The 26,299-nt window shown below is 42.8% G+C and overlaps 1 protein-coding gene across 1 annotated transcript in view; it reads right to left on the reverse strand.

Annotated features, from left to right (window-relative positions):
* ITGA8 (integrin subunit alpha 8) overlaps window positions 1–26,299 on the reverse strand; it is a 175,697-nt gene that overhangs the window by 83,509 nt on the left and 65,889 nt on the right. Inside the window, 2 exon segments of the mRNA XM_084781250.1 lie at window positions 986–1,093; window positions 3,677–3,722. Coding sequence (XP_084637376.1) covers window positions 986–1,093; window positions 3,677–3,722 — 154 coding nt within the window.

Consider the following 26,299-nt stretch of genomic DNA (forward strand, 5'->3'; position numbering starts at 1 on the left):
TTATTCTGATATTTTCAATACCCGAATGCACTGCCTGAATATTCACTCTGGAAAACGAGGGTGAATCTTAAAATCTTGGTTGATTTTTTTTTTTCCAGAGGAAATGCTCTGATACCATGGGCCAACACTATGTCTTCTGATGCCTGGGGACTCCCACACAAAAAACCAAGCTGGTGTTTTGTTTTTCTTGGAATGTGTTATAATCCAGTTTCACTTTGTCATTTCAGGTGACAAGCTTAATTCAAAATCTGGATAAGCCATGTTTTCCTACTGTCCCTTTTATGCTTGTAATGTCATGGCCACAAGAACAGGTCACGGTACAAAAATCTCCTTTAAAAAAAATTGCATTGACCTTCTGCCTAGTTGTGCATGCCAAGTTAGAAAACTGCTGTTTTTAGCAATGAAACTAAGTAATCCTGACTAGCTTATTTATTTTTTTCAAAAGAGAAACAATAGATCTAAAAACTGATATCCACAATACATGCAAAAGTAAGAGGCCAAGTATTTTGGTGTGTTTTGGGTTTGGTTAACATTTGGCGTGCCACGAAAAAGTTTGTTTAACTGGGATTTTCCAAAATGTTTTCATCTTTTCATCTCAGAGCCTGTAGGCTAGAGCACAGGCCTTTGTGTGAGCCCAAGGGCAGAGGTTAGCATCACCCAGGGTTCCTCTGAGTCCTTGCTACCCAGGCTTGGTCTGTGGTCCAGAAGTCTCAACATTCTCTTGAAGACCTTTCTAGACACACAGTGTGCAGGATCTCAGGTTCTACCCCAGACTTTCTGCACCCAAATTATCTATCTATCTATCTATCTATCTATCTATCTATCTATCTATCTATTTATCTATTATCTATCCATCTATAATATCTATCTATCTATCTATCTATCTATCTATCTATCTATCTATCTGTCATCTAGCTATCTAACAAATAAGATCCTAGGCCATTTGAACCCGTGTTACAACATGTGTAGCACTGTGATAACTTACCAGGCCACAGGGGTCGGGAAATCCGGAATCTGGCAAGTTTTGTTTTCAAGGTTGATAATCATTGGGTGCAGCAGGAGCTGGGCATCCACTGTCACAACTGGCCTCGCTCTGTAGGGAGAGAGAGCCAGGCCATAGGCGGAACTCATGAATCACAGAGCGATCTTTTCCCAAGGAGAGGAACTCTCCCTCTAGAAGACATTGCCAACATACCCAGCCTCGCACGGTGAGTTCTGCACGTGTCATGAATAAGCGGGGACCGCACTCAACTGATGCTCTCTAAACCATCTGAGGGCAGAGAACTCTGAGCAAAGGATGCTGGAGGCCTGTCAAGTACCTTACATCCATTGACCTGATTTCTTTATAGACAGGACTCACTATATTGTGATAATGTAGTGTGATTATAAAACAGGCCCATGATTTTCTTAGATCCCTATGTTCATATTTGAGGAGGCATATGTTTTCCTTGAAGACTTGTTTTATATGTTGTGTGTGTGTGTGTGTGTGTGTGTGTGTGTGTGTGTGTGTGTGTGTGTGTGTAGACATGCTGGTGACTGTGGAAGCCACAGATGACATCAGATGTCCTGAAGCTAGAGTTACCGGAAGTTGTGAGACATACTCTGTGGGAAGATGGGAACCCAGCTGGGTCTTCTGTAGGGAAAGCAAGATCTCTAAGATCTCTTAACCACGGAGCCAGCTCTCTAGGCCCCAAGGCACGTCCGTTCATAGTAAGTACTTGAAGTTTTATAATTTTTGTTGGCTCATTGATAATTTTTCAGCTTGATTAGAAATCTTCTAGCTAAGCTTTGCTGATTTATCTGAACACATGAAAGCAAGTTTATAGAGCAAGTCTGTGCTTCACCCAGAGCGGTGGTTAGCAGTCCTGTCTGCACAACGTAGTTACTGGGGAGCTGTCAAACAAGCCCTACAGCCAGGCGTCACTGTGGGTCATTGGAACTAGAAATCATCGGGTAAGGGCCAGGCTTGGAATTTTAAACACACTCTCCAGGTGACTTTAACAAGCGTATCTGAGTAGAGGAGCTGATGTAAACGGCAATGGAGCCACCCAAGAGAGGGAAACGAGACAAGACGGTAAACCATAGAGCAGGAGAGTGGAGCAGCTTTGGAAGCTTAAATAGAAGAGATACTAGCTGTGAGGGAATGCCTTCAGGGTTTACTTTACCCCGATGCCATGTTAAATACGTTTCCTCTGACAACAGAACGGAAGGCCATGTGTTGTACAAGCTATCACTTCAAATAGTGTCATGATTACAACATAGGGGCCGCTGGGATTTTTTTTTTAAGCCTCTTGATGTTATCCATACTGTATTATGTTATGTTATTTTCAAAATTGTTTGAAAAAACCCAGATGATAAAATGGTACTGGGAATGCAAGAGAGCTTCTGTGGCAACCACCTTTGAAAAAAAGGGAAGTGGGTGGAAGAAGGGGGGTGCTGATCCCCTCAAGGATGGAGATGAGCATTCCGACAGGTATATGGGGGTGTTTTCTTGGGCAGAGTTGCCTGTGACCAGATTTCTACGTCTCCAAGGACCAGCATGCACTATGTCCTTGGGTCAGCAATAGGCTGGAGCAGCCCATGGGCATTATGGGATTGACACAGAGCTGTGGTAGACTTAAAGTGTGGTAGACAGAACCAGCGTTCCATGTGCTGTGAGTTTGTGGCCATGAGAAGCCTAAGTGTCATAGTTCAGAGGTTCCGGGTGCTGTGAGCCTGTGGCCATGAAAAACCTAAGCATCATGGTTCAGAGCTGCTAGCAGTTTCCCCTCTCTGATTCTCTATAGCCTCCTTGAGAATAGCTGACACATATCAGTCCATGGTGCATTAACATTGGGGTTGAGAAGAAAAGCTTACTGATTTGAGAACATTCCTTAGCATCTTTCTGGGAGTTAACTATATTAACATCATATAACTGGGACACCTCCACATGCAGGGGTGCATGTCTGTATCCATGCATTCATGCAAGACTTTGCCTTGAAATCCTGACCTAGTTTCTTGGATTCATATTTAGCATTTTAGTAAAGTGCAACTATGTAACTAGTTATTACTTGGTATAATTTGCATTCAGGTTCTCACCGAATCCTTTGAGTAGAAGTAATGTCATAGGCAAGTATTGCTAGTCCAGTCTACAGATGAGAACCAGAGGCCCGGAAGCCTATAGAAGTTTGCCCTGGAATTACAAAACCATTTGTGCGTGGAAGGGTCAGGTTCTGAATCCAGGTCTGTCCCATCAGTGCATCAGCAGGGAGGGGATGACTCCTGGCATGCTCTGTCCCCCAACTTCTTGTCCACACTTGGGTGTAGGAGTGAAGGTAAATAGTCACGTTCTGCCCACCACAGCTCTGTCCTACAAGTATGGAGAGCGGTGATTCCTAAAGCTTAGGGAGTCCAGGCTTAGATCCACATGGGTCACTTTCAGGTTTGATGAGTTTAGCATCTTATTTAATGTTGGTTATATTGGTAGGAGCTCAAGGTTTGCTCATAAAGAATGAGAATAAAAAATACATAGAAATGAGAGAAAGGTTAAAAAACAGAGGGGAAAATACAGCCAGAATTCTAAAAGGACATAGGGACACCCTCCGGAACAAACAAGTGCAATAGGGCTTTGGAGTCTTTACGACTAACAACATAGTCTTAGTTCATCTCAAGTAGAAACGTGCCAGTGACCACATACCTGTAAACAGCTACTTTCCCCTTTCCAAATGCCCCTACAAGTAAATCTAAAAAAGAAAAAAAAAAAGCAAAATCAAAATATATAATACATACATATGTTTTATAGACTTATCAACCTGAAACTTTTTGAGCATGGACCACAATGCTACAAGTGGAAAATTCCACACCAGAAAACCTTGTTTCATGCATAAAATTATTAAAAGTTTTGTATAAAGTTACCTTCAGGCTGTGTATATAAGGTACACATAAAATATAAATAAATTTCGTGTTTGTGCTTCGGTCCCATCGCTAAGATCTCTCACTGTGTACCGTGCAAATGTCCCACAACGAGAAAAGAAAATAAGCAGAATCCCAAACTTCTGGACCCGACTGTTTCTGATAAGGGTGGCTCAGCTTTATCTGCAATAAGCTCAAAATCTGAAGCAGCACATGGAATTTTCCTGGAGTGCTGGCTGCAGAGGGACAGCCATAAAACAGGAGGAGGAATTCACATTGCTTGTAGACAGTCTGGGGGAGCATGGAGCTTCTGCGTAATGGCAATATAGCTCATGACTGAGTGGTTTTCAAATGCCTCTGCCCTTAGGCCAGTGTGTCAGACATGCTTGACAACTCACCATGGCCTTGTTTTTCCTGTTCTCTAGATTCAAGGCAGATGACCCAAGAAAAGGCAAAGAGAAAAAAGTACATGCTGAGGACTCCCAGGAAGCCATTACACACACCTCCTTATTTCTCCCTCACCAAGGACAGCCCTAGGAGGCAAGGATCACTGCCAGCAGGTAGGACATTATGAATGTCACTCTGACACCACAGTTCCCTCTCTCCGGAGAGTGTGGCTAATGGGTATTCTTTTGGTAAAGCCACCCACAAAATATTACATAACTGAAATATTATCTGGATGATCTTAAGTAACAATAGCAATAATAAATAGCACACAGACACACCCAATTATTTGTCAAAAAGTCTTTGCAGTGTTTTCTTTGACTTCTAAGAGGAAAGTCAAAAGTGTATCAGTGATGCAACTTACCGAGAAATGAATGTTAAGGGGACCACATTGAAGGGTACTGGCATTCGCATAACCAGGTCAGAGGCAGACCTGAGCGGCCGCCATAGTGAAATGTTGGACTCTTTGAGGGGCAGCAACTGCCTCGGTGAGTCACCTCTAGATGAAGCAGCCTGTCTGTCTGTATCCAATTTACCGTGGTAATTCTTGATGGAAACACACGTTAGAAATGCCACTGGCTAAATCTAGTGTGTACAGAGAATGAATCTGAGAGGAATAAAGGCTGTGGAGCGACACGTACACACTTCAAATGACAACTGGTTAATTCTAGTAAAAGAGAAGGACAAAGCTCTTTCCTATATCTTTTTTTTCTTTCATTTTTAACTTATGTATTCACTTTACACTCCAATTGTAGCCCTCTCCTTTCTCTCCTCCCAGTCCCACTCTCCCACCCTCTTTCCCATATTCCCTTCATCTCAGAAAACAGAAGACCCCACCCACCCACCCAGCAACCCCCCCCCTACACATCATGTCGGATCCGGTCTGAGCTCATCCTCTTCCACTGAGGCCAGTCAGGGTAGCTCCTTTAGGGGGAGAAGTGATTGGAAAGCAGGCAGCACCAACTGATTGAATCAGATGCTGAGAGTCACAGCCACGCAATAGGCAGAGCTCATGGAGTCCTGTGGAAGAGTTGCGGGGGGTGTGGGGTGTGGGGCTGAAGGATAGAAAGGCCCAGAGGGGACAAGAACATCACAAGAGGACCAACAGAGTCAACTAACCTAGGCCCATGGGGGCTCACAGAAGTGGAAGCACCAGCCAAAGAGCATGCATGGACTGCACCTGCCCCCTACACATATGTGACAGATGGACAGCTAGAGCTTCATGTGGGTCCCTAGGATAATTGTTTTGTTTTAAAAGAAGAAGAGGACTCTTAGCTTGCAGAGCCATATGTCAAATGATATAGAAATTAAATTGGTATAATGGGATTTCATAGCAAAATGACTCTGTGCCCAGTGCCGTGCTGGGTTGTCAGTCATCTTTCTACCTGGTTCTTACACGGTTACTCCTGAGGGGTTACTTGGGGCTGGGAGCTGGAACCGAGCAGTAGGAGTACAGCTTCCATGTCCAAGTGGAGTCACTTTCAGAGGTGTCCCTCCCTGTCCCCTGGATGTCCACAGCCAGAAGAAGCCATCAGTGTCCACAGCAGCATCCAGATTTGAGATGGCCCTCGTCACATCTGCCCTTCCTCCTTCAGCCTTTCTTTGTCACTATTTCACAGCCTGGTTTCTCTAGTGCACGACTTGTTTTCTAATCTCTGACTTAAACGTCTACTTGGGGACCATTCAACCTAAGATACAACAATTCTTATTAAATATTTTCTCTTAAGAAATGGGCTCAAGCCAGGTGGTGGTGGCACATGCCTTTAATCCCAGCACTTGGGAGGCAGAGGCAGGAGGATCTCTGTGAGTTCATGGCCAGCTTGGTCTACAGAGGGAGTCCAGGACAGCTAGAGTTGTTACACAGAGAGACCCTGTCTCGAAAAACCAAAAAATAAATGGGTTCAAGCATATCCAAGTTCCAAACCTTGGGCAAATGCTTTCTGTTTTGTAAATACAGTGTGGAGCAGGAGACTTGGGACTCTACTCCGAGGCAGTGTACATGCTGTTGTTTAAGTCAAACACAAACCATCTTAGCCAGCTTCTGCCTTAAGTCCTTGAAGGCAGATGCCCACATTCCTAAATCTTCCAGTTTAAAAACTCCTTTCAATGACTTATATCAGAATTTCAACTTCTCCAACCATCTTCATGTGCATTCTCTGGTTCACGTGTCTCCTTGGGGCTATTAGTGCATTTTGTTTATTGTCGCCAGAACACGAACCCTTCTTTCTGTGTACTCACAGGCTCCGAACCTGAGATGAGTGTAACACAGCTGGCCTCACTTGAGTCTGTATCTGTAGGCATGACAGCACACAGATGGACAGTTCTGCTGTACAAACTGATTCAAGCGGGTTGTTCCTGGCACTAAGTAGAGTGAAATATTTGTATCCAAATATTGGACTTTCACTAATAAGAGATGAATTTTAAAAGATGGCTTGATGGACCTTGGTGGGTAAACGTGCTTTCTCTGTAAGCACAAGGACCTGGGCTTGAGTCCCCCGGACCTGTGTAAAAAGTCAGACATTGCGGTGCATACCTGTAACCCCAGCATTGGTGGACAGAGATGGGTGGACCCTAAGAGCTCACAGATCTGCCAACCTAGCACAAACTAGGAGCTTCCAGGCTGGTGAGGGACCTTCTCCCAAGGCTGAAAGGTGGACAACAGTAGAAAAAGATCCCAATGTCCCCTTCTGGTCTTTTCATGGTCATGTATGAGCATGAGCACTAGACACTTGTGCCACACGTACACATAACATTGTAACATTGTAGCACACACACACACATCACATGAGAGAGATAAGAGAGAGAGAGATGAGAGGGAGGGAGAGAGAGAGAGAGAGAGAGAGAGAGAGAGAGAGAGAGAGAGAAGGAGAGAGAAAGAGAAAGGAAGAGAGAGAGAATTATCTGATTTTAAAAAAGTAAAAGAATATGAGATTATAAGCCCTTATAGGGCAGAAATCTTTGAGTTTGCATAGGCAAAGACTTCATGCAACAGTATGGCTTAAAATTAATGGAAAAGGAAATAAATCTTTGCTTTTGTGGTATTAAGCATAGAGCCAGATACAAAGTCAAAGCTCACAGCCTCCTGCTAAATAAAAGAGTAAGAACAGCTGTGATCATACTCTGAGGATGAGCAACACGAAGACACGCAATGCTTATTCAAACAGGTCAGTGGGAGCCATGTGGAATTCTGCTGGGTTTTTTTTTCATGTGCACTTGAAGGTACTGGAAGAATTGCACGCATATGCACACAGCCTCTGGAGTCTTGAGAGTGGCATAGAGGCCCCATCACAGTCAGATCGTCATTAGAGCTATGAGTTCCAGAGACAGACTTCTAACGATGACCAAGAAGGGGATCTTGCCTTTAAGCCATGTAATTCCTGTGTTTCAGAGTGGGAGTTTTCCAACTCTGGAAAAATAAAATTAACAGGCAAAATAGGCCACAATTTTCTTTCTAAGAATGTGGCCACGGTTATTCAGAGGCCAAACCCAAAACAACACAGAACAAAAAATAAATAAATAAATAAAACAATTATCACAGAACCATGCTTGTCTTTTGAGACCCCACTTTGGTATTATGTCTGCTTGAAAAGGCCAGAAGCATTTATGGTCAGGATCTCAGGATGGTCTGATCTCTCTATGAGAGGAGAATTGATTTGCTGGTTTCATTTATAACTAATCTGTCTTTCTAAAGGATGGGACTGGCTTTTATGTGTACCACGCAGCTTCTCTCTTTTTCTCTCTGCTTCTCTCTCTGTGTCAGATAGCTACAGGATGGATGTTTGTGAGTGCACCCACTTATGCACCTATACATCCTTTATAAACACATAAACGTAAGGCTGGATGTATATGCACATTTGTTTATGTATATATACAATCACAGATATATGTGCACATCCAGAAATAATACTTGTTAAGTACTCCTACACAGTTCGGATTTGGTGGGAGTCAGTTTTCTCTTTCTGTCACATTATTGTTAGCAGCCTAACGCATACCATCAAGCTTGACCACAAGCACCTTTGCCCACTGAACCATCTTGCCAGCTCCTTTGTTTAGGCATTGAAATGGTAATCTGGAAACAAATTAACTTTGCTGCTGCCCTGTGGGTCCATAACCATATAATTCTCCCCACTCTCTCCCTCACTTTTAGATAACAGGTCTTCCACTGTGAGCGCATGCTCACTTCCTCTCATTTGGAAATGTCTCAAAGGCAAACCGGAAACGCTGTCCTTCTCCATATACACGCACACTAGCTGTTTTTGTTTTGTTTTGTTTTTCTGTAAGAAATAGCTGGCGACTAAAATCGGTTCTTTCCACTCAATCAGAAAATGTTTTGCAAATGCTTCAGGCCTTTGTCAGGGCCTTGCTGGCCTGAGAAGCACAGTCTGTTTTCCTTTGGATGGGGGGGGGAGGGGACAGAGTCCTCTTACGGAAACAAAAAGGGGACTTAGCATTATATGCAGGATCAGTTGGCAAGAAAATGTAACCCTAATAAAATGTGACATCACCAGGGATGTGCTGAATCTACACCCTTCACTGCTGTCTCCAAAACTAATGATTTTAAATAAGGATGTAGGGAACTGCCCATCTTTTCAAGGGCTGCAGAGTTTGACTGCCCAAGAAAGAAGTCTTAGAGTGGACATTTTGTTCCAAGCGCTGGCTTCATTTGGAATGTGAGCTTGAGGTTTGCTCAGGTTGGGAACATGCAGTGAGGAGGAGGAGGAGGAGGAGGAGGAGGAGGAAGAGGAGGAGGAGAAAGAAGAGGAGGAGGAGGAGGAAAGACTTCCCAGGAGAAGGCCTATGTAGGAGAGGGGAAGAGATGTGACAGAGTTCCTTTAAATCTTCATCCAGGGCCATTTCCCAGAGAAATCTCTGTCACCCATACACCTATACTCCCTAAGCTCAGGCAGTCTTTTTCACCTGTAACCTCCCTTCTGGAACCTTCTCCTGGTCCCACCATCCTGAGGAACACACCAATCCAAAGAGAATCACAACAAAGACCATCAGACAGTTTGACTGGGGCTGGCAATTTTTTCAGTGGGCAAAGTGTTCACTGTGTGAGCATGAGGACTCAAGTCCCGAATCTTGGCACCCTCATAAAATTCAAGGATGTGAAGTGTCTATATTGTGAACGCTGGGGAGGTGATTCCTGAGAGTTGCTGGTCAGGCAGGTTAGCTGCACACATGCACACGTACAGGATTTCTTAATTTAGAGTGTTTCTGTACAATGATGGGTGCCTTAAGAACAGGTCAAGAAACCTGGACAGAGGGAGTTCAGTGGGCAAGAGTACAGGGACCTCGGTTCACATCCCAGCACTCACATAAGAAGCTGGTTATAATGACTTGTGTCATAAACTCCAGCATTTGGGGGTTAAAAATAGGCCCTTAGCCTAGCAGAAACAGTGATCTTCTGACTCAGCGAGATGCCCCACCCCAAGGCAGTAAGAACAGTAACCGAGGATTCCCAACATCCCATGCTGGTCTCTGCAAGGACACACACATCCCCCATACGATAAATAAAAAGCAAAGGCCCTAAGGTAGCATAGAGTAGTAGTAGAAGGAAAAGGTTAACATAACTCAAGAGGGGACAACATAAATATAGAGAAGAAAATAAAGAGATCGGATTATAATTTTAGCAGATGCACTCAAGAATGTTTAACAGAACAGATAAAGCCAGGAACTGTTGCTGCTGTGTCGGCCTGACCAAAGGTTAGTGTTTTTCAATGTTTATCAGAGGACTTGGTACCTAGTAAAAGATAAATGCTAGTGGTTATTGTTTATCCTAATCTGTACCAAACTCGTACAGCTTGATAAAACCATGAATATACTTATTAAAAATTATGTCCAATAACTATATGGGAAGATATTTAACTTCGCTAGTCATCCAAGGATTACAAATGAAGGAAATAATGAATCGTTGTTTTTAGCCTTTTAAACCAGAAGGATGAGAGACTGTCCCTAGACAGGACTAGTGGGGGACCGTGAGTGCACGTGCCTGGTTTATGAGAAGATATTTTTCTTGCACTGTTGCTGTTGTTTGTTTGTGAGATAGGTTCTCATGTAGCCCAGGCTAGCCTTGAACTTGCTATGTGGCTGAGGATGACCTTGAATTCTAGATCATTTCATCTCCAACTCCCAAGTGCTGGGATTGTATGGATGCACCATCTCCCCCAGTTAACATTACACAGCCCACAGCTGGACTGTCTAGTCCAAGAGACTCCAGAGATGTTTCCAGCTTTTGGAAAGTCACAGTAAAAAGGTGTATATAGGGGTTACATAGGTATATGATTGCTCGTTGACATATAGGGCACTTTTGATTTGCAAGTTGCCTCTCCTTTGAAGTCCCTTGAAGACCTCTGAAGCCCTGTTTGAAATGCAGTGTTGTCTGTCAAGTGGAAAACTGCTGCATGGAAAGTGGAGAACTAGGCGCGCCAAGGCCTGTTTCACTTTGCCACTGGCTTCTGTTTGCCCTTGGACAGGTCTACGCTCACTAACACATCTGATGGGGTCTCTGAAGGCCCTAAACGGAGAAAGTAAACTGCAAAGTAGAATCTTATGGGATTGGACGCAGGTTATTGTATGTGTTCTCCTGTCTAACCCAAACTTTTCCTAGCCTTGTATTGTAGCCTTTCACCTGTAGAGGTGTGTGTGTGTGTGTGTGTGTGTGTGTGTGTGTGTGTGTGTGTGTGTGTGTGTGTGTTTGCTTGCTTTTGGCATGGCTTTCCCACCTTGTTTGTGAACACTGGGTGTCACCTTTGTGATTCAGATTCCTGACTCCTGATCCCTGTCTGGGCATTGATTGCTGTTGCTCATACATCATAGACTCTCATCAAAGTCCATTTCTGCTGGGCCTCTTCCTACAGTATGTAAAGACTTGGGGGGGAAAAGGCATTTCTGGGGACCCATTGTGACCTGTTGCTCTATAGATAGTGAGGATAACAAAAGAGCTCACAAGACTGGACACCTGCTGTAGAACACTGGGGTTTAAGATGGCAGTGTGGAAGACTGACCATGGGCAAATCAGTGTTTTGGGTAGCAGAAAAGCAGCTCCCATCTGTGGGAAGCTGCCACGGGAGGCGTTTCTTTGAGTTTGGCAAATGTGTTAATCTAAAAATAGACAGAGGCTGCCTGTCTTGCTATTTTATCACAACATGCAAAATATTACGAAAGAGAGGGTATGGGCTGAGGAAGAAATGGTTGAGAAAAGTGCACGGATTTTATCCCAGAAAACAATAATGCTAACAGTCTGTCTGAAATGCTTCCAAATGAACTCTGAAGAAAAACATTTATGAGCTTGAGCATGGTATTAGGTTGCGGCATTGTAATTTACAAAGGGTTTATTTTCCTTTTTAAAAAATCCCACACAAAAAAAATAAGAACAGAATATCAAACAATGACTGTGCCTTATGAAAATAGTTTTCTACACGTTATTAGCATCCTGTGGTTGCAAGGGCCACCTCCCCCATGTTCTGCTTTCAGTGTCACTGTACAAATCATTTCACTTGGTTTTTGTCCTGGGCCACACTGATGTGCAGTGTATGTGTGCTGTCCAGGCAGCTGCCAAAAGTCCTTGAGAAAAGTTTACTTCTTCAGGACTAGGGTCCTTTGTAAGCCTATAGGAAATGAGTTCACAGTCCCCAGAAAAGCCACAAGCTCCCAAGACACCCATATCCAGCCTGAGGGAAAACTCCTATGATTAGAACATTATGGGGTTTTATGTGCTTTCTAAGTATCATGCACTGAAGTGTTTACTTTTAAAAAAAGACGTGAAAGTAAGATGGGTGCTTTGGGAAAGGAGAAGGGGTTCAGGAGGAGTGGGATGGGAATAGGAAGGTTAATGCGGGGAGAATATAATTGTGGTTCATTATATACACATCTAGTTTTTAATTAAAATCTAAAATAAATATATTTCACGATGTAAGTTCTAATTTAGGAAGCACCTTAGAGTGTGTCTGTATGGGGAGTTTAATTTAAAACGGTATCATTTTGTCATCCCGTAGGCCTAGTGTTGTACGAGGAATCAAGGACAGGCACCCTAGACCATGAGAGCATGGGATGTTCAGCACATACCAAGGCAAGAGCTGTGAATGGAGCCAACTTGGCTACCATCTTGTTTTTGGACTTCTTGTCTACAAGACTAGGAGGGAACACATTTTTCTGTTTTTGTTTTTGGTTGTTGTTTTCCATTTTGCCTTTTATCTTTGTTTTTTTTTTGTTTGTTTGTTTTTGTTTTTGTTTTTCGATTGTCCCAGCCCATCTGTGGTTTTGTAAAGATACAAATTATAGATTGAAGAGGAGTAGGAGGGACAGGACGGCATTTATACCCATAGCTCCTTGTCCCAAGCATCTCATTCCTCAATATCACTGTACATGGACCACAAGCCATCCTATGTTAACCTTCCTGGGCCATCATGGGCAGGACCCAGAGGCCAGTATCCAACTTAGCAAGGGGCTTGTCAAACACGGAGGCCAAGAGCCCACAGGGCCAGCTCTTGCTCGGGGTGTACATGGATGGCCCTTGCTTCCACCCTCAGCATAAAAAGCAAAACAGAGAAAATAAAGCACACAGGTCAGGGCCCATAGCATCAGGGTTTCTAGGTGGAACTTGCCTTTCCTAATCACGCCTAAGTTGATGGCAATGGTGTTATTCACTCCTTCTTTAGCACATGTTGGGGGAAGGCAGACCATGGGCATTTCTGCAGCTTTCATGGATAGAAAGGTGAACAGGCAGGGAAGAGAGGCTCTGAGCATCCCAAGTGAGCTCTGCCTGATTCACAATTCCACGGAAGGCCAGGCCAGATCCCAGCCTTCCTGTTGTTCATTCACTTTCTGTAAGCACCTCTTAGGGTAGATTAATAGATTTTAGATAACCATCCCTAACATCATCAGAAAATACCAATAAAATATGAATATCATCTGGAAAAATATTAATTAAAAATGCAAATAAGACTTTATTGCTTATTTTTTAAAATGGGCTGTTCAGGGTAGGGATTAGCTCAGCCAAGTGCTTGCTGCACAGAATGAGGACCTGAGTTCAGATCCCTGCAAAGTGTGCACCAACCAGCTCAGCTGAATCAGTAACTCTCAAAAAATAAATGAAAATGATTGAACAAGACATCAATGTCAAGCTCTAGACTTCACATATATTCAGAAGCATGCACCCACTCTCACACACACACACACACACACACACACACACACACACACAGACACACAAATGGATGTTCCCATACGAAACTTTAAACAATAATTAAACAAACATAAAGTCATCATTTTAGGACACAGGACCTAAGAGGCTCAGGGCTCAGCCTTGAAGCTGAACACCAACCTTGCCACTTCCTCTTGGTTGGAAGAGTTTAGAAATGGGAATGATTGACTAGTCACAATAATCTTAGAGTTTTCAAAGTGTCCCCCAGAGCAATCATGAATGGTGAGGGCTGGTCTAGTTAACATCCTATGGTTAGATAAGCCGAGACAAACCTAAGGCAAGACTAAATCTGGTCTATGGCAAGAAAGGAAAGCTTGGCTCCTGTCCCCTCACATTACCTGGCGGGATGGCTAATCTCAGTCTTGTGCTTGACTGGGATGAGAAACAGCTAGCTAACAGTGAAGCTCACTTCTGTAGTGTGTCCTTGAGGTCATTCCCAGAGGTGACCAGTCTCTGATTTTACCAATGTTTGATCCACCAATGCATTCCAAATTTGAATAGAAATGGAGAGGAAGTGGTACTGTGGAAGGTGGGGGGATTTAGGTCCCAAGAACCCCAAGTAGCATCCTTGGGGGCTGATCCTTCCCATGACCCCTCCTGTCACTGCCTGCTCTGCTTCCGGCCTGCTCTGAGGTGAGCCACTTTTCCATCTCTCTCCCCATGATGGACCAAAACTAAGAGAGAACCAAACTGTTATATCCTTCTTTAAATTATTTTGTGTTTTTCACAGATATTAAAAACCTAACACAGCTGCTGCAGCAGCTTGAACAGCTAATGAGCACTTACATGTGTAGTTGAGCTAAACTAGGAGCAAAGGCCAAAGCTTTCAAAAACAAACTACCACTTTAAGTGGACCCTCAGGAGAAAAATACCAAAGTCCATTTTCCTCATCTCTGCTTATATTTCCATGATCATTTTACACAGAGATTAAATGACTTATTGGGTTTCAGTAGAGTCAGGAACCAGTGGTGAGTTAAAAGGAGAGGTGGATAATGGTTCATGAGCAAAGACATGTGCTTGTGAGGCAGTTGGTGCATTGATTCAAGCATGCTTATGATTTGCTTGGACAACCATCCACTTACTCACTTCATCTTCATTGTGTCTTTTGTATAAGCCAATGGTTTGAGTACCAAGACTCTAAAGTAACCAACACCATACTCAGCCCTTGCCTTTAAGAAGAAAACTTATCAGATAATCACATGCTTGTGTAGCTTCCACCTGAGATGTGTGTTTCTGGAGTGTTTCATCAGTCAGGGAAGGCTTCCTAGGATGTGACATTTGACCTGAGCTTCTAAGTGAGAAGTAAGAATGTGGGGGAAATGGCCAGGGTGTGCAAAGACTTTGGAACAGAAAGGTGCATAAAAATAAAGACACTAAAACAGTATTGATTTGCATATTGACAAATTTAAAGTACTTCTAGAAAGAATGGGCCAAATGAGGAAAGAACTAATGGGAGAGTCTAAGCACTGTCATGCTTAGGCTTCTTCTAGCTCTTCCACGGGACACCTTTGCCCCTCACCTGCCTCAGAGAAGCTGCGGAAAAGCATCAGGAGTTTAGCATTTGTGTCTTGACAAGCAAGATCAAGTGTGTAAAGGAGATCCCATTTTACTCGTTGACACCATGGCTTTCAGAAAGAAGCTAGTGTACACTACGGATATTTAGAAGAAAATTAGTTCAAATTTAAACTGACAGATGGCACCTTGTATATAAGTATTAATAGCCATATAGTTTGATTTCTTTGATCCAGTGTGAGAAATGCCACAGTTTCACTACTTTCAAATTGGAGATGATTTAAACATGCTCTAGACTAGACTTTGGAGTGAAAGTTTTACTAAGTACTTATGGAAGTTTTAGCTTGCACTTGGACTCAGATGTGAGGAAGTTATGGTTAGTTCTACGATTAGTGATGAAAGCTTTGAATGGAAGGTACACTATTTCAACATGGCCACCTCCCCAGGGGCAAACCAGGAAGGCATACTCTTTCGACATGACTGCCTCTTTGGGAGCAAACCAGAGGCATTGTATATAAAGGTGATCGCAGTGCCTGTTCCTCAGAAGCTCCTCCTTGGGTTTTTTTGAGAATGGGTCTCTCACTGGGAGCCGGGGCTCACAGATAGTGCTAAGGGGTCCTGACTGCAAGTCCCAGGAATTGTCCTGCCTCTGCCTATCCAGTACTGAAATTGCTGGTGTGCATCACGATGCCTGCTGTTTGTTTCTTACATGGGTTCTGGTGATCAAATTCAGATCATGCTTGCGGACAAAATGACTGAGCCATTGCTCCAGCCTCAATACGTGCATATTGTAATAAGAATACAATTGATATCTCTTAGGAAGTATGCACAGTGGCTCCTATACCATCTTTGGAAGGATGGGAGGCTGGATAGTCTTAGCAAGATATCACAACAGTAGGAAGTTAGAATATTTGTAAATAGCCGGGCAGCCAGGAGGAAGATACGTTGGGTTCACCTGAGCTGTACCTAGGGCAACTGTGTGGTCGGTATCACCCGAGAGTCACTAACGCTCAAAACCACTCATAGTAAAAACTTAACAGCATGGAAATGAGTCCACGTTACACATATGGGACTTTTGGCTCCAGGAAATAGTTGCAAAAATTTGCAAACATGTCTGTAAATGTGAGAGCATATCTGAAGGTTGAAGATATAGAAAGTAGATATATAGATTGCCTATTCTGTTTACTATACAGACGGAGGCTATTTTCAAGTATTAAGTACCTTATATTTCTCATTATCTTCCCAACACAGTATCAATATTTTAGCATATTATTCAAGACTGTTAAACATTTATCTCAAATCTATCTTAACTTCCTTCCCTCCATTCATGCTCCTAACAATTTCGGCCAAATTGCTTTAAAAGGAAAAAGAAGGTAGCATTTCCCTTTGTTTCTATTGAGTTTCTTTCGTAGCATGATCCAAGACATAAAAGGGTGTGTCTTTAATTTTTCCTATGTACACTAACAATGACAAATTAGGAGATGTTTTCATTATGTAAAACAGAAACAGTTAACATTCATTATTTATGCCAAGATCCTCTTTTAAAAATGTCTCTGTCTTCCAGACCAGGGATGTGTAAGTTTTCCAGCCACTCTCAAGTGTCACTCAGTCAAACAATTAGTTCACAGTCCTCTGTCCCTTGAAATAGTGGAGGCTTCTCGAGAGCGGGAAATTGTTTTTGTCAGATGATGGTCATAACATATTGAAGACATATGACCCACTGCTGAGGCATCATCTGTGGCTTCTCTTTCCACTCACTGTTTCAATCTGTCTACTCCAGAGAGTCATCTTTAGTTTTCTTGTCATGGGATCATGGGGGAAACTCTTGACATGCCATCTGAGTCTTTGCTCATGCTGGGTCCTTCTCGGTTGCTTCTTAATATAATTGTTTATGATCACTTATATTTGGGGACCTTGTTTAACCTAATTCTCCCATAGAGAGACTTTTATCATTTTAGTAGCACTGTGGTGTGTGTGTGTGTGTGTGTGTGTGTGTGTGTGTGTTCATGGATGTATGCAACCACAGATGTCATCCAGCAGCTTCCCACCTTGTCTCTCATTGGTTTGGGACTGGTCAATTAGGCTAAGCTGGTTGCCATGCAGTCCCATGCACCTTCCTTTTACACATCCCCACTGCTGGGACTACAGACACATGCCACCATGTAAGCCTTTTTAAAAATTCTTATTAAATTTATTTATTTTAGATTTATTTACTTTACATCATATAAGCCTTTTTGGTGAGGGTCCTAGCAAGTTCTTATGACTGGGCTTTCCCCCCAGCTGTCGGCCCCCAAATTCACCCACATTCAACCTTCTTAGAAGTTGTCTCCTGAGTGCTGGAGAGATGGCTCAGTGGTTAAAAGCACTGGCTGCTCTTGACCTGGCCTCAATTCCCAGCACCCACACGACAGCTCACAGCTTTCTATAACTCAGTTCCATAGTATCAGACATAAATGCAGACAAAACACGAAAGTACATAAAATTAAAATAAAATCCTAATTTAGAAACAGAATATATTGTATGAAAAAAGTTTTAAAAAGTTGTCTCCTGTTGCCTTGTATCCCAGCCAACTATTAGATGCTTTGTCTCCTTGACTACAGTGTTCCCTAAGGGCATAGATTATGACCACATAATGTTACTATGTCATTTATGATGAATATTAGTAAAAATATTCATATTATCTAACTGGACCTTAAAACATTCTCTTTAAGGAAATTACTATTATGTGTTATGTATGTTTTACTCATGAGAAAACTGAGGCTCCAGGGTGCAGTCAGTTGTCAAGGTCCCATTGCAGCTACTGTCACCTGCAGAATTGGAACTCAGGCCCAGAGAACTTAATCATTGTTTCACTCAGTCCTGCATCCTCTTCATCTAGAAGAGTGCAAGGCACATGGAGGGCACTTAGTATGTATTTGTTAAATGAATGAATGATTGTACTCCTCAAAACATGATCTCTTTTCAAAGTCACATTATCACTAGTCTACTACCATTTTAAAAATAAGGAAAATTAGAAGCAGTTCAAGACATTAGCTGAGCAATTTTTATGATACCTGAGTACGTTATTAACAAATACAGTGAAGAAATTCTGACACACCAAGTTTAGCTTTGTGGTGAAATATGTAATTTGCTGATTTCAGCTAATATTAATGTTTTGAGACAGACAGGTTAAGTGAGAACAGATCACAGCAGACGGATGGTATGGGGTAAAGCAGCTTATTTAATTCAACAGATAATAGGTTTTGTGTTTGGCATTCTAGTAGCCCTGTGAATGCTTGGTGTCTGGATCTTGAATGTCAGATAATCTCTTTTAAAGAAAAAAGAAAGGAAAGAACCACGGCTTCATAAAGAAAAGTCGACTGCAATGTCTGTGAGGAAAAAATTAAAATAACGATCCTGGAATACTGTGGGGTGTTCTAGGGCATGGCAATACTTATAGAAAGACGGGAAAATTTAAAAAGTCAGCGCAACCCACAAGAAGGGTTTTCCAGTCACTCATTTTGTGGCAAATTCAGCAACATAAATGGGCATAGGAATGGAATGTGACACAAAAATTAAATAACTATATATGATTCCATAGTAGCATTAATAAACAAACATATATGAATAAATGATTATGTATATTTTCCTATGTTAGAGTTATAGCAAATAAATTTAGATATAGAATGAATTTAGATACTTCACAGTTTGTCAGTAATTCTGACAAAGGACATCCCCTGCGGCAAGGAAAACAGGTGCAAGAAGACAGCAGCCATCACACCCTTGGCAGGATACATCCAGAAGGGTGCAACACCATTGGGTGCTTGTTCATCTTGTCAAACAGAGGACCTCAGTCTCATTCTAGGCAAACCTGACAGTGCTCTTCAAGATGTCTGGCCAAGATCCTTCAAATGTGTCAAGGTTGTGATGGCAAATGAAAAACCAAAGGGGTGTCAGAGACTGAAGTAAGAAAACCTGACCAAAGTTATGCAGGACACTTGGTTGGATCTAGAGTGGGGAGAAAATAACGTAAGAACTAAAAATAATTCAGCCTTATTGAATTTCTAATATATCTATTTATTAGTTGATGGCTACTAAAGTACAGTTATGTAGAATGCTGTTTGTAGGGGAAACCTACAACCATCTGAGATCCTGAGGGTCAGACCTTTGGAGTAGCAACTCATACACCTGTCTTTCTTAGGGAAAATAAGGCCCAGAGATGCAAAATTGCTAAGCCTCACTGGGGAATGTAGCTCAAGATCTGAGACCCTTTACCTCTCTCTATGCTTTTTGGCTTGATTCAAGCTAAAGAACTCATTCAGTTGAATCAATTCCATTCCATTTAAATTCATAGGCTATGTTTACAAGAGCATCAATATTCTAACCCCTAAAATGTTATATTTATGAGCATCATGCCCCAGTAAGGATGTCATATTTGCTTTGTTCATATGGTTTAGAAACACCATGAGAAGTGTACCTAAACTACATGATTTTAATGCAGTTCAGCTAAACTTCAAATCAATGGGTTCAAGGTCCTTTAAAGTTTAATGAAACTACATCATCCCCTTTCTTTCCCCTCATGTAGAGGTTGGCCTAGCTCACTTACTTACTTACATTGTATGCATTCTTGCTCTGTCTCCTCCTCCCTCTCTCCCTCCCCCTCCCTCCTTCTGGCTCCCTCCATCCTACCCCCCATCCCACTCCACCCCCGCAATCACTAAAACAGATGGGTCATTTTATTTCATTGAGTGTAATTGTCTGAAATGGCCTCATGATATAATCATCATATATTAGGAGCCCGAACAAGACAATGATAGTCTTGGCCCTCAGCCCATGTTTTCTCCGGTTTTTATTGCTTGTAAGATTTGTGTTTCTCAGTGGAGTCTGCCCTTCCTTCCTCCGCCCTCTGATGCCTGGCCTATGTATTTGGCAGCCTCCGTTGCTGTGCAGTCATGGTTAAGAGGATTAAACGAGATCATTGGCTTTTAGGATTCCCAACAATTACAGCTGTTTCGTCTCTGACATGTTTTCACTCAATTAATGTACACAAGATCCTCTGGTCAGCCCTTGGCTTCCAGTAAGAACCCACAGAGAAAGTTAAACACAACTCCATTTTGGTTTTCAGATGAAGATATCTGTGATTCCTAGTTGTGTGTGTGTGTGTGTGTGTGTGCGTGTCAGTGACAACACTTTCTACATACCAAACATCTAAGAAATGTAATCCCATAAATGTGAGAGAGATTTTCCATACGTTATTTTTATAAATGAATGTCTATAGTTCTGTAACTCAATCTCCCCTCACATGGTATAGACTTTTCTATACTGTCCTGCATCAATATTTGCATTGCCTTTCACGCTCACCTCTTCCTTAGTCTCTTCCACTCCCTTGTGCTCCTTCAGAGCTTGTCATTCCCACGGTTAGCCTACCTTTCATCTACACACTTTAGAAGGTGTTTTTCTCAATTTCCAGTCATCACATAGGAGGTCAGCTCTAATTGGGATATAATTACATATTGAAATGGTTATGGCACAGGGGAGTAAGTGCATTGCCTAATCTCTGCCACCAAGTAAATCACACACAGCCCTGAGAGAAGTCCCTGATACCCAGGGGCAGCAGTGATGTAGGGTGAGGGGGGTTGTGTCATCACAGGAGATAGTGAGCCACAGAATATAGGGGAAATTCTTGATGAGGGCTTACTAACCAGAGAGCTCACAGTAGCTAGAACCTGACTCGTATTCCTATTTGGGGTGGAGGAGACAGACATATCCCTCTAGGTTAAGTTAGGGAAGTTTGTTTATTCAAGCAAAAGAAAAGAATGTGCCTTAGGAGCCAAAGAAAAAAGTGGATCTCCAAAATACATAGTTTTAAAAATCAAGTGTCGCGTATCCATTCCTTAAGTGATGTATATAATCCGAATTTAAGTTCATGTGATGTCCATTTGTGACATACAAGCTAGCCAATTTATGTGTCATATGCCCATCCATATGAGGTGGTGTGCATACTCATAGGCTAGACCAGGATAAAGGTGTCTTGCTATTTCATTCTGTAACTTTCTTTCTTGAGACACAGTCTCTCACTGATCCTAGAGCCAGGCTGGCGGCTAGCAAGCCCTAGCATTCTGTTCTTACCCTTATAACCTTAAAGTTGCCTGTATATGAATGGACACTCCCAGCTCTTATGTGGGAGATTTGAACTCAGGTCCTCATACTTGTACACTGAGTTCTATTGGCCATTAAACCACCTTCCCCATCCTACGCCATTTAATTTTTACATCCACACATTCTTTTTCTAATTTTACAGGTGTGGAAACTAAGGTTAAGGCATTTTCTTACTCTTTTTTTTTTTTAATGTGTAAAGAGCAATTCTAACCCTAGATGCTCTTTGGTGCCAACTTTGATCTTTTAAAAATATTTTATTAATTTATTCATATTACATCTCAATTGTTGGCCCATCCCTTGTATCCTCCTATTCCTCCCTCCCTCCCGCTTTCCCCCTACTCCCTTCCCCTATGACTGTGACTGAGGGGGACCTCCTCCCTCTCTATATATTCATATGGTATCAAGTCTCTTCTTGGTAGCCTGCTATCCTTCCTCTGAGTACCACTAGGCCTCCTCATCCAGGGGACATGGTCAAAAATGGGGCACCAGAGTTTGCATGAAAGTCAGACCCCATTCTCCACTCAATGGTGGAGAATGTCTTGTCCATCAGCTAGATCTGGGTAGGAGTTCGAAGTTTACTGCCTATATTGCCCTTGGCTGGTGCCATAGTTTGAGCAGGACCCCTGGCAGCTAGAAATCAGAAAGGTCACATTTTCAACCTGGGCTGTCTATCTTTAGCCTAGTAGAATGCAGTTTCCCAGAGTTTTCTGGCAGCCAACATAACTGTGATGAAGTGGTTTTGACTCTGTCAGATTCGATTGCTATCTTAAGATATGCGCAATATTTTGTAAAACTCTCTTCCCAACTTAAAAGTAGAAATGCACACAATACTGCAAACACCTCTGAAGAGTAGAAGCTCACAGAAGTCAAATGGTTCTTGAGTGTCACGCCAGTTAGTAGAAGTCTGAACACCTGTGGTCTGAGTGCCCCTTCCTGTTCACATATGCCCTGCTAACCTTACTAGGATAATATAGGTTTGACATGTTTAAAACAATGAAGTGTAGTGCCATCCAATCTCATTGTACATACTTCTGCTTTATGTACACATAAGCATGTAAAATAGACCATCACACATATGTACATGTATCTGTGAGAAGAATCTAAGAATAGTATTCAAATGAATATACTTTAATTTCTCTTCTGCACAGTGTCTAGCGTGCCTGTCACTCTTAGAGATAAGCAGTTATAGTTGAAAACTTGGAGCGGCTGTAGAGCCTGTAACCTCAGTGCTGCGTAGGAAGGGTAGAGGCAGGAGGATTACTGATGCTCGCTGGATGCCAGCCTAGCACCAGATCCAGTGAAAGTCCCTGCTTCAAGGAAATAAGGCAGAGAGTGATACATCAGGCCACTCAATGGCCTCCTCTGGCTTCTATGAATATATGGTTACCTGCAATAGCACGCACACATGTACACATATACCACCACCACCACACACACTCATGATTATAAATGCAAAAGTGTTAATAATACAGTTGGCCTCATGTTTGCTCATTGCTGACATAGCTCCTTCCAAACATAGGGTGACAGAGTAGCCCTGCTTGAATACATGATGTATTTTTAAAATTTTTTAAATTAATTTATTCTTGTTACATCTTAGTGGTTATCCCATCCCTTGTATCCTCCCATTCTTCCCTCCCTCCCATTTTCCCCTTATTCCCCTCCCCTATGACTGTTCCTGAGGGGGATTTCCTCCCCCTGTATATGCTCATAGGGTATCAAGTCTCTTCTTGGTAACCTGCTATCCTTCCTCTGAGTGCTACCAGGTCTCCCCCTCCAGGGGACATGGTCAAATATGAGGCACCAGAGTTTGTGTAAAAGTCATACCCCACTCTCCACTCAAGTATGGAGATCTGGATAGGGGTTTAAAATTTACCGCCTATACTGTCCTTGGCTGGTGCCTTTGGGAATGCAAACTAGTACAGCCACTTTGGAAATCTATCTGGTGCTATCTCAGAAAACTGGGAATAGGGCTTCCTCAAGACCCAGCTATTCCACTCCTTGGAATATATCCAGAAGATGCTCCAGCACACAACAAGAACATTTGTTCAACCATGTTCATAGCAGCCTTATTCATAATAGCCAGAACATGGAAACAGCCTAAGTGTCCCTCAGTAGAAGAATGGATAAAGAAACTGTGGTACATATACACTATGGAATACTACTCAGCTATTAAAAACAAGGAATTCCCGAAATTTGTGGACAAATGGATTGAGCTAGAAATGATCATAATGAGTGATTTAACCCAGAAGCAGAAAGACTCAAATGGTATATACTCACCTATATCTGCATACATGATGTATTGAACTTGCTGAATTAGAGCAGTGACACTCGGCCTTACCCTTTCTCTCTGTAGAGAGCAGCAAGATTGTATTAAGGTTGTTAAGGGTTCTTGCTGCTCTTTGTGAATTGACATAACATGTGTGTGTGTGTGTGTGCCCTGCCACTGACATGGTGAGGTTTAGTAACAGGCTGTCTAGAAAGGCTATCTGGCAGGCAGTAAGGACAATTGGAACCAATAGTATTATGCTGCTAAGTTATATTACAACGAGGGGCAGGATTAAGTCCTCCATAGATGATCAGTAACTTTGGGAGCCATCATTGTTGGTAAGCATCAATTTTTGTTGTTTTCCGACTAGTAACAAGTTCAAAAAGTTGGCCTGGTCCAAACCTAGAATTTTAAATCTGTTTCTCTTTGCAGTTTTCCCCTCATAGATTCTGCAGGGAACAAGTTTGAGGAGGTAAAGGCTTGCGGGTCTCATTTCTGATTGGCTTGGAATGGAGCCATGAAGATTGTGCCCCTGTGTGGATGCTCAAGTGTGCCTTTGGCCTTCCCTAGTGGAGCAATTCCCTGCTGGATGAATCTGCCCTCACTTGCTCCTTGACTGGGTGAAGCCTGAATTGTATCTTGTGCATCAGTTTTTATTTTGGAACCGGCTTATGGTCTGGAAGTAATCAGGGGATCGGAGGTGCCTGTTTATGAAACTACAGAGCCTGGGCATTTTCTCTGGCAGTGCATGTAATTAAGACCAAATGATTATAAAATTTCTAAAGACTAACACTATTTCTCTCATAATATATAATATATAATTCACAAGCATATTATTCAATAGTATTTTAATTTTTTGTGAGTGTATTTTATTCCTTTCTATTCCCCCCAAAAAGCTTCATTTTCAAGATGTAAGTATTTCATGAATTTGCAAACTTTCACATTCTATGGTATTCCTGAAGAAAGCTAAGATTTGGGGGGCAGGGGAGGTGGCTGAGTGGGTAGAAGCCCTTGCTTTGCCAGCATGAGGATCTGAGTTCAAATTCCTCAACATTCATGTGAAAAAAGAATAGGAGGAAGACCTGGGCGTGGCTGTGTATACACCAATAACCCCAGCATTGTCAGGTGGAGACAGATGGATTCTGAGAGCTCCTAGCCCGATGAAAGCAGCAAGGTACCAGTTCAGTGAGAGACCCTGGTTCAGGGCGATAAGGTGGAGAGTGATTGATGAAGAAAATCCTTGACATCATATTCTAGCCTCCACAGGAGCATGCACTCACATGTTGGCACACATGCACTCTAACACACACACACACACACACACACACACACACACACACACACACACACACACCACTAACACCACTGCACCACTGCACCACAATACAGGGACAGAGAGCACGCCAAAGCACAAAATGTATTATCTGTCAGTCCAGCGTGAAGGCTGTCTGTCACTTCTTGAACATATTTGGTGCAACTGAGCAATAAATGCTCGGCAGGCTAAGAAGGTTCTCACAGTCTTCAGCAGAGGCTCCAGATGGTAACTTCACAGATGTGAACTCTTACTGTGTCTGAATTGCCCCCTCAGACTGGCACCTCACACAGCCACCACTTCAGTGCCCACGTCCTCTAGGCCTGCAGCCCTGGATAAGGCCCATGCTCCCAACGTACTGCACCCCACCCCTCCTCCACCCTGTCACCGGATGGCCAAGTTATCCCAGACACACAGTGTTTACAACTCATCGCCTCTGCCATAGCTCTGGAACTCCTCAGTGTTTACTGTTTCTATGAGTTTGGAATGGCACCGTCACGTAGCTAGTTGCCAAAGTCTGTGAACTGGAAGCCATTCCCAAAAAAAAAAAAAAAAAATCCCCTCTCCTTACCCTGTACATAGAACAGTTACTCTCCTACCAAGATTGCTCTTCATTTGCCTATGTCCCTATGACCATTCCATCACAACCAAGATCAAGGTCACTTTCATCTTCCACCGAGCCGTATCATATAGCGCCCTATCTATCCAGTTCCCACACTGAGGCTAGTGTGAAACATACAGGTGTGTCCTTTCCCCATCACTGCAGAAGGCATGCAAAAATGGCCTCTCAGGCTGGCTCCAGGTTGTCTCTCTGCCTTCTGCCTCATGATTTGTCAGTTACTCTGGATGCCTTGGAGCTGTTCCGGGTCATATACTCTCTCCATGGTTTCCTCCCCTGCCTCCCCAGCATGGCTATCGGATACTCAGCCTTCATAGGTCAACTTAGAGGTCATCTACAGCCAGTGAGGAGCAGCCCCTCCAGGACAGCAAGTGTCACTCCACTGATGACATCATCTCTGCCCTTTGTTCTAAGTGTTGCCTGTGGTTTTACGGTTGGGAAGGCAGCAACTTGTCTGGCCACGACACACTGTGTCAGAGAAGAGCAGAACATGTGCTGTTTGACAGAATGCAGTGTCTTACTTACCTTTCTTCTAAACCTCTAAACTAAGACAACTGACATAAAAGCAAGGCTGAGATGTAAAATCAGTATTTCATTTCCCGTGATAATGTCCTTTGAGCTATTCTTGTTTCTTGCTGCCACTATTATTCTCTGGGGTCATTTTTCTTTTATTGGCTTGGTGGGGTTGCCATACTGGATGCTTCCAGGGAAGCCTGCATAGTCTACAAGTCAGCTCTTGTCTGTTTTGGAAAATATCACCCTTTGTCTCAGAGTCTATCCAAGTTCTTCCCAGAGGACGTTAGGCTAAGATGAGTTGCAGACTCGAAGTGGATTCAAGTGAAACTTGTCATCCCTCGAGTTAGGAGCAGAAACAGCTCATGCTGGGTACAGAGAACTCTGGTCTGGAGAGAG

The sequence above is a fragment of the Acomys minous genome, assembly GCF_964271855.1.
Source record: "Acomys minous genome assembly, chromosome: 5".
NCBI lineage: Eukaryota > Metazoa > Chordata > Mammalia > Rodentia > Muridae > Acomys > Acomys minous.